Source organism: Trypanosoma rangeli, assembly GCF_003719475.1.
Source record: "Trypanosoma rangeli strain AM80 chromosome Unknown Tra_15.4_contig_00203, whole genome shotgun sequence".
Lineage (NCBI taxonomy): Eukaryota > Euglenozoa > Kinetoplastea > Trypanosomatida > Trypanosomatidae > Trypanosoma > Trypanosoma rangeli.
Genome location: NW_021705949.1, coordinates 20,010 through 28,556, shown reverse-complemented (window position 1 = coordinate 28,556; position 8,547 = coordinate 20,010). Strand labels below are relative to the sequence as shown.

The 8,547-nt window shown below is 55.8% G+C and overlaps 4 protein-coding genes across 4 annotated transcripts, besides 6 other annotated features; all 4 read left to right on the top strand.

Moving 5' to 3' along the window:
• Positions 1-331: 331 nt before the first annotated feature.
• Positions 332-356: a microsatellite.
• A 62-nt stretch (positions 357-418) lies between these two features.
• Positions 419-457: a sequence feature (A-rich).
• A 57-nt stretch (positions 458-514) lies between these two features.
• Positions 515-1,948, top strand: TraAM80_05918 (uncharacterized protein; the record flags this gene model as incomplete). Its single annotated transcript, XM_029382778.1, has 1 exon — positions 515-1,948. One exon carries the CDS (start codon positions 515-517, stop codon positions 1,946-1,948), a length of 1,434 nt encoding a protein of 477 aa, XP_029237360.1.
• Positions 1,949-2,098: 150 nt separating this feature from the next.
• Positions 2,099-2,142: a sequence feature (G-rich).
• A 126-nt stretch (positions 2,143-2,268) lies between these two features.
• TraAM80_05917 (uncharacterized protein) lies at positions 2,269-2,862 on the top strand (the record flags this gene model as incomplete). Its single annotated transcript, XM_029382777.1, has 1 exon — positions 2,269-2,862. The coding sequence occupies one exon, from the start codon at positions 2,269-2,271 to the stop codon at positions 2,860-2,862; it is 594 nt and encodes a 197-aa protein (XP_029237359.1).
• Positions 2,863-3,323: 461 nt separating this feature from the next.
• TraAM80_05916 (BRCT domain-containing protein) lies at positions 3,324-6,128 on the top strand (the record flags this gene model as incomplete). Its single annotated transcript, XM_029382776.1, has 1 exon — positions 3,324-6,128. The coding sequence occupies one exon, from the start codon at positions 3,324-3,326 to the stop codon at positions 6,126-6,128; it is 2,805 nt and encodes a 934-aa protein (XP_029237358.1).
• Positions 6,129-6,373: 245 nt separating this feature from the next.
• Positions 6,374-6,400: a microsatellite.
• Positions 6,401-6,888: 488 nt separating this feature from the next.
• Positions 6,889-8,004, top strand: TraAM80_05915 (putative methyltransferase; the record flags this gene model as incomplete). The annotated part of the gene is made up of 1 exon (XM_029382775.1): positions 6,889-8,004. One exon carries the CDS (start codon positions 6,889-6,891, stop codon positions 8,002-8,004), a length of 1,116 nt encoding a protein of 371 aa, XP_029237357.1.
• A 202-nt stretch (positions 8,005-8,206) lies between these two features.
• Positions 8,207-8,224: a microsatellite.
• A 294-nt stretch (positions 8,225-8,518) lies between these two features.
• Positions 8,519-8,543: a microsatellite.
• Positions 8,544-8,547: the final 4 nt, after the last annotated feature.

The window sequence follows — 8,547 nt, the reverse complement described above, 5'->3', positions numbered from 1 at the left end:
GCCTCCCGTCGCCTGCCGCTGTGCAAGTGGCCCCTGCAGCCGCGCAGTGATTAGACACTGGATGTACTTGTCCTCCACCGACGTGTGCAGCGTGCACTCGAACTGATGCAGAAGAACATCCCCATGATCAGCGCCACCGTGTTCCCTTTCTTTTCCTCGTTTTCACCCTCCCCTTGTCTATTGGCAGCCCCGCAAGGGCCCGTTGAGTGGGATGTCACGCCTTGCCTCGCGCGGGGGCGTCCCAATTAAGGCGCCCAAGAACCATTGATTAGCCACGCCTCACTCTGGGCCGTCACGGTTGTCTGTCGGTGACGGGATTGATGTGCAGTGCTGTGTGTGTGTGTGTGTGTGTGTGTCTTCAGCTTTCATTGACCCCGCTCCTTCTTTGCTTGTTGTGTTGTTACGACTGTATCAAATCGTATTGTATTTTTTTTGTTTCTTTTTGTTTTTGTTTAGTGCCTTGCGGTCCACCGGGAAAGCAGCGGTGCAGAAGGGTGTGTGGGCCGCGCCGGTGATGAGTGAGTTGGGTGATATCCTGAACACGGCGCAGGTTGCGAAGCACTATGAAGCCATTCAGTTCCTGTCCTCTCATGCAAATGTGGAGTACACGCTGGCACAGCTGGATTTCTTGATTCCTCGTGGCGCCTCACTGCAGCGCTTTCCTGATGCGTGGCGGGAGTACATGGAGGCGGGACACTGCGGCAATCACTGCATTGAGGTCTACCACCGTCCCATTGATGCCCCGGGATGTAGTGCAGCCGGTGACACGGCAGCCATTGGGATGGAGGCCAAAACGGAACTTGTTCTTGTATGCCGACGGCCGGAGGTGCACAGTCTTGAAGAGCTCGCACGGTTGTTGCAGTCTCCTGCCATGCTACCGGACACTGATGGATGCGTGGCACTTCACACGGACCAAGTAATTCTACAAGAAAGACTTTTGAAGGAGTCGCAACAAAGGGGCCTACTCTACTACTTTCCCGATAATTATATTAAAGCTCGTGAACACCGATTGGTCAAAGGGAAATTAGGGTTCTTCAGCGAAGGCGAAGCATTGGATGCGTTTTTGCGCAGCGATGAATCCGATGCGGTTTTGGGCGCTGACGGGCCAATGGGGCGGTTGGAACTTCCTGCAGGGGTGGTGGCTCAGTCGATGTTGTACACACGTCGTGGAGTGCCTGTGCGAAGCAAGAACAGCATTCCAACTCGTCTCAACGTGGGCGAACGTGCCTTGGTAGTGGTTGAGCGGGCGGCGTCTTCGAATCATTACTCCTCCACGCCTGTGAATCCCCCGGCGTTGAGAGTCTCACTGGGTCTCGCCACGGGGAACACAGGCGGTGTTGCGCCACTTGATGTGCGCGTTAAGGTGTCGCAGAGTTTGGGTGGGACGCCGCGGAGTTTCATGGATATTCGGGCGCAGGCAAAGGGCAAGGTGACGGCGTCCCTGTTTGTGGATGACCTGGAAACGATCGTACCCGTGGAGGTTGTGGACGAGGTGGTGTCCATGCCGGGGGTGATGATTAGGCGGGAGGCGCTTCCTGCGTTTCCCGTCCCCGAGGAAATTTGCATCAATGACCCTGCACTCTGGAGCGGCGGGGTTCTCGATGAGGACTCCAAGTGCGTGGGGCCGAAGAGACTGGGGAATGGTGTGGCGGGCACGGCGCTCTCGTGGTGGCTAAATCCCTCCACCGCGGTGCTTAGGGTGCGAGATATCACCATTCCGGATAGCGAGGTTATGGCTGCTGCTTCACGCACCGTGTGGATTCCGCATCAGACAGATGAGGCAGCATTGCGGATTGTAAGAAAAACACTGCGGGAACAGCATGCTGCGGAGAAGGCACGATGGAGTCGGCGGAAGCGCAACCGAACCCGTGAGTTACGGAATTGCCACATGCTTCACTTTGGCTTTGACGCCTTGGTGCCTTTTGGTGGCGGCGTGCAGGACCACTAAGTGTAGGAATGAGGCTGTGCCTTTGTGTGTGGCCGCAGTCTCCATCATGCTGAGAGGCGGGGAAGGGGGGGGTGTCGGGCGCTCTCAAGCGTGTGTTCCTCAGTTTTTTTTTTTTTTTGTTCATACGGAGTGCCGTTGCTCATTTTCCGCCCCTGTCTCTCGTCCTTGCCCGCTCTATCTCTCTCTCTCCCTCTATCTATATCTATCTGCGGGTATTTGCCTTGACGGACGCGGGACCGCAACGCAGGCCAAAGCAAAACTATTGGGGCGGCAACAGACAACATCGCAAGGAGACAGAAATCGTGTGCCCGTGGAATGCCATGCCGCAGGCCACCCACACCGGGAGTGGACGGCTGATGGGGTCACGCCTGCCACTCGGCGCCTACCGCCGCGTTTCCCGTGAACCCGCAACTCAACTTAAGAAATTGGCGGGGACCGACAAGAAACGCGTTTCTGCTGTTTGGGAAACGGTGTCGTCGTGGGAGGGAAGTGAGGGAACAAGCTGCAACTCATCGGCGTCAGGCGTCAGTGGTGCTTCGCCAGACGTGTTGGGCGCCTGCTACCGACATCTTCAGCTTCGCATGGAAGGTATCCGGCGGATTAACCTTCTTCATCAAGGCCCTCCTCCGCTGGTGGCAGCAGGAGCGGCTGCAGCGAAAAACGGAGAAACGGGTACAAGCGTGGGAAATGTCCTAAGCGGACAGGCAAGTGTCTCTCTCGTGGATGCAGAACGGGATGGGGAGGATATACTTCTCTCCAGCCACGTCGCTGTAACCACCCCATCACGGATGCTGCAAGGACTTCAGGCCGTCGGAACGCGCCCGCGTGAACGCAGGTGTAGGGTGCAGCGTCTTGCGCCAGCGGAGTGGTCGGAGTTGCTGCAATTAGGGGATAATGAAGCAATCGAACTGTAATTCCTCACTCCCCGCCCCCCAGCCCTAACATCTCCCACGTCGTTCCTCTCTTTTCCATGATACCTGCCGCGTGTGCGTACGCCTGTCGTATTGATGAGTGTCGGCCCTTGTGCCGATTACGCCGCCGCATATTTCTTTATGGCGGCGGTGCAGAGGTTTTTGGGCTGCGACATTATGGGTAGGTGCATGTTGCTGTTTTTTTGTTTTCCTTTTGTTACTCTTTCTCTCTCTCTCCATTTCAATTTATTTTTCCTGCTCGCTCACAATTCACCAAAATCGCAGTACGCCTATAGATTTCATCCTCATAGAAGGACGAAGGGCCTTTTCATCCTCCTCCTCCTGCAACCAGTACTACCCCAGCCGACTGGTGTTATCTCTCAGAGAAGGCCGCACCACAATCTCTTTTTTTCCCTCTCTCACTCTGTGCCTCATTCCCCTCTTTTCTAATTACAGTTTGTACGATGAGTGCCTCACGGTGTTCGTATGAACAGGATCTGCCGAGCAATCTTCTTGAGCTCATTGATCACACAACACGAGGGGTGCAGCGTCTGTACGAGACGACGCGGCGCAGGGAGGGCTTAGGTGGCTCGCGTGAGCGGCGGAGACCGCCAGTAGACGGACTTGCAGACGCACGCTACATGACTTACGCAGAGACGTTTGAAGACGCGGAGCACGCGGGCGCCACTGCTGCCGCCATTCCCGCCATTGAAACAGCGAGGGCGGCAGCAACGGCATCATCATCGGCGGCGTTGCGGCAGACGGCAGCGGTGCACGAGCGGGGGTCGCTGCATCACGGCAATCAGCGCCACCGTCGCCCAGACTGCAGTCAAGATAGGAGTGCGACTAGCAACGAGACAAACGGCAGACGGCAGTGGCCGTGGAGTCGTGTGCAGACGCTACAGACAAGTGCGGTTGCGGAGGGGCGCTCTGGCGCCTCCACGATGAACACGACGTTATCGTCCGACGCCTCGCATCGACTGCTTTCCGCTCACCGACCACATCAGCAGCAGCAAGTTGCAACAGGCGACCACCATCCCTCGATGGCAAGCACCGTGAACACGTCTACCTCCGCGGCGGCCGACAACAGCTACGCCCAGGTTGGCGGACAAAGTTGGAAAGACACCTTTAAGTCGCTTCTCTCCACTGCAGTGGCACCTGCGGCCACTGCCTCCCCTGCCGTGTCAGCTGCTCAGATATCTGCCAACAAACGAGCGCCGGTGCCAAATGTCCCCCGTGAGCCCTTCCTGTCGGCGGAGTCCACGGAAACTAGGCGACAGCAGGAGGAGACCCCGACGTCTGCACCGGCACAAAGTGGCCCGGCGCTGGAGCGCTTGCGGTGCCAGTTGGAGGAACAGGAAAAGTCTCACCGTGAGCAGCTGTCGCATCTCCGCATGGAGCACAGTCGTGAGCTTTCCCAGCTCCGTCACGACGCCTTTCAGGCACGACAGAAGGCGGAAGAGGAAGTGGCGGCGCAGCTTCAGGCATCCTTCACAGTGAAGCAGAAGTTGCTTCAGGCCGCCGTGGAGAACGAGCGGATTCAGGCGGAGGAGGCGCGAAAGACAATAGGAGAAAAAGATGGAATCATTGAACGACTGCAGGCGGAAGTTGAGGCTGCTGCCTCCCGCACCCAATCGACGCAGGGCGAAGTGGATGCAAAGAAGAAGCAGGTGGCACAGCTGCGTGAGTCCTTGACAAGCACCCGCAAGCAGCTGGCGGAGCTGGAAGAGGAGGTGGTGAAGCGCAAAGAAGACCTGGTAGAGAGTAAGCGGCGGGAGAAACTGATGGCGGGCCGTGAGCAAGATGCGTTGGGTGTGGTGAGCCGGCTAGAATTACAGCTGCGCGAACAGGACCAGCGATCACGGGAGGAGCTTCGCCGGCTGGAGGCGGAGTTTCACTCAACTACGAAGAGCTACCAGGACCTGCTTGGTGAGGCAACTGAGAAGCTAACGGCGCTGGAGAAGGTGCAGCGAAAATACAACACACTGAAGGAGCAGCGTCGACAGCAGAAACAGCAGCAAGAGGAGTTGACGTCCAAGGTGACTGCAGCGCAGGAGGAGAAGCGGGAGGCCGTCGAGCGTGCAGAAACCCTCCAGCAGGAGTTGGAGCACCTCCGCCTTCAGATTGCGCGGAAGGAACACGAAATGCGTGAGGAACGTGCGGGGCATCATAGAATTGTCGAGGGCATCACACAGCAACTTCAAGAGGAGGAAACGAAGGCCATGCGTGAGACGGAGGCGCTGCAAAAGGCTTTGCATCATGCGGAGGACCGTTTTGCGCGCCTGGAACGTGAGGTGGAGGGTCTGCGCGCTCAACTGAAGGAGGAACAGGAGCATAGTAAGCAGCAGCTGTTACAACTGGAGCAGAGCGCCCTGCGGCACCAGGAGGATCTTGCCACTACACGGCGTGCAGCATCTGCACATCAGCAGCAGACGGAAAGTGTGCTCGCCAGCTTGAAAAGACAGCTGCGGGAAAAGGATGTGAAGCTGGAGGCGCTTGCAACCACGGCCTCGGAGCCGGTTCAGCGACTGCGAAGTCAGCTTGAGGACGAGCGCAGCAAGCGGGCTCACCTCGAGGAGCAGTTCAACCGCTACAAACAAAGGGCGAAGGTGGCTAAAGAAGCCGCGCTACGCGAGGTGCGACGAGAGCAGCAGCGCATGTCATCCGTCCCGCGTTCGCAGAGCCGGCCATCGGTGACGCTGCCCGAAGCATTGCCTCCGTCGTGCGGAGGCAAAGTGTCGCATGGGGATGAGCCCATGCCGTTACAGGAATCTGACACAATAACCCCGAAATATCAACGTGTGCCAAAACCTGTTGCTCCGCTCCCCCCACACTCAGTTAATCGCTCAAGGGATAGGAGTACCGTCAGCCCCCCGCGGTCACGGGTCTCCCCGGCAGGATGGGACTCCGTAGAATCCATCTCTAACATCTCTCGAAGCTCGCCCCTGTGTAGCAGCCACAGTGGAGTTATAGAGACTGTGCCATCCCCAGTTAGAGGCATTGAAAAACGCCACGATGTTACGCAGCAAACGGCACTCATCTCCTCTCAGTCGCCCCAGCTTGATAATGTGGATGATAAAATCGTGCAGCACGAGCAGGTTCTTCGTGAGTTTCATCAATCCGCGGCGGAGGTGTTCCGTAAAATCACAGGAAATCGAGACGAATTTCTGGCAAAATGCACCTCTGTGGTGCGTTCTGTATCGTACTGTGGTGGGGATGAGGGGTGTTCCGCTGCCAGTACAACCCTAAATGGGTTGATGCATCGATGAATAAACTGTACTTGTTCCAACGGATGCTGGGGGAGAGGCGAGAGTTTGGAGAGGAACTCCGCCTATGCAGCTATCCTACATGGTACTAGCTGAGAGTATTTGCACTTGGCAGCTGCTCACCGAACGCAGTTATTTTGTAAGCCGCATGGAGTTATTGCACGGAGCATACAATTGCGTTGGCCGCTCCTTGAAGATGCGCCTGTGTGTGGGCGTGTGGTGGGTGTTGGATGTTGTTTGTACCGGTCATATATACATATATATATATATATATACCTTTGTATGTGTGTTTGTACTTATATGTTAAAGGAAGTAAAAAAGGGAAAATGACGAACGTCCTTCCTTGTCGTATTGCTCTTCTTAGACACCGAAAGACAGGGGTGTATTCGTTTTTTCTCCTTCTTGTGTGTGGCTGAGATTTGCGTCTCTTTAGACAAATCGGCTCTTTGCCGTCCACTTGGGGTAGGGGAGGGGGGACGTCTGGTGTGCATGTCTTGTGGGGTGTGGCCACTGCCAGCATCGCTGCAGCGTTCCTTTTGTTTTTCCTGACTTTTCTCTTTTATTATTATTGCCACTACGAATATGAATATAATCATTGCGCAGATCTTTGTTGCCTTGGCGGTACCGTGACTATTAAGGCGCGTGCGTGGAGGGTGCGGTGTCTCATTCCTCTGACGTAGACTGCGGCAGAGCGGTTGCGTGGCCAGTGGTGATACACGGCAAATCCCCAGGCGGAAGAAGCGGTAGTTGTAGGGGTGGGCACATGTTGGGTGGAGCGAAACAGCGGAACCAGGAGCGGCACGAGAGGTCCGCGAAGAAAACGACCACCGACGCTGCTGCGGCGAAGCCGGCGAGGAAAAACAACAAGCCGGGCACTGCGCCAAGGATGAAGGGCCACAATGGAAGCACGCTGACAGGCCCCGTCGTGGCCCACGCGGGCGGGAGTGCCGGCCGTGACTCGGCAAACGATCGTCAGCAGATTCCGTTTAGAAGCAAAATGGAGGAGCGGGCGTACAAAAAGGCCAAGCGCATCCCGCGCTACGCCCCTGGTCCGGGGGGAGACAACAGCAACAGCAGTGTTGTGGGCAAGCGGCCAAGTGGCGCCAGCAGCGCCGCCCAGCGTCGCGCCATACTGAAGGCAAAAGGCGATGACGCCATCTTGGAACACTTCCGCACAAAACTGTCGTCAAGTACGTTTCGGTTGTTAAATGAGCAAATCTACAACTCCACGGTGGCCTTTGCCAGTCAACTGTTGCGCGACCCATCCACGTATGCGGACTACCACAATGGCTACCGTCAGCAACTGGAACAATGGCCATTAAAACCAAATCAAGTTATTGTGGAGGCTCTGTTGGGGGATCGCCGTGGTCGTTTCCTCGCGAATAAAGCTAAAAGCATGCCGGGGTATATCCCCACAAGTTGGGTGATCGCAGACATGGGGTGCGGAGATGCGCAGATAGCGCAGGCGATGCGACCGAAAGGGTATACCGTCTACTCCTTTGACTTTTGTGCCGTGAATGAGTATGTGACGGTGGCCAATGCCACCAATGTGCCTTTGGATGACAATTCCGTTGACATCTGCATTTTCTCACTCAGCCTCATGTCGACAGACTACGTAGAGTGCCTTTATGAGGCCTTCCGGGTGTTGAAGCCCAAGCGTCTTTTAAAGATTGTCGAGGTGCGTTCCCGCATACCACACCCAAGACGGTTCTCCGAACTGGTGGAAAATATTGGTTTTGACCTCGACTACCACGACACGGTAGGGGACTACTTTGTAGCGTATGACTTCCTCAAGCGTGAGGGTCAGGCCAAGGCCAATCGGGGTGTGAGGTACGACCCACAGGAAGTGCTGGTGGCATCCCTCTACAAGAAGCGATGAAATGAATGCAGATGCTTGTTGCTCTTTCGTGTGTCTCTGTGTTTGTGGAGGGTATGGGGGAGCGGGCGTGACGGCCGCTAACTGACACAGAAACAAACGGAAGAAACATCAACAAGGAACTCCAGTGTCGGTTAAAATTGTTCCGGTAAACACACACGCATAAACATGCAAACGAATAGGTTGAAGGTAAAATAATAATAATGAGAGAGAGAGAGAGAGAAATGGGGACCGTGTGCGTGGGAGAGTGTGTGGCATTTTGCGGGTGAACACCGCGGAGTTGCTTTGAACGAGTGGAAGCTTTATGTAAGGCTGTGTATGGGTGCCCCTGGCCCTGTTGTCTTGGCTGCATTTTACCATAACTAATTCACCAATTAGTATTGCTCAGACCTGCGTATTTTACCTTTCTCTAAGTGGCAGACCTTTGCGCGTTTCAATGAAGTACGCCACAGTGATGCCAGTATCTCTGCTATTGATGGCAAACGACCCCTTCTGGTTCTTTCCCTTGCATCTACGCCTCTCTCTCTCTCTCTCTCCTATCTTCCG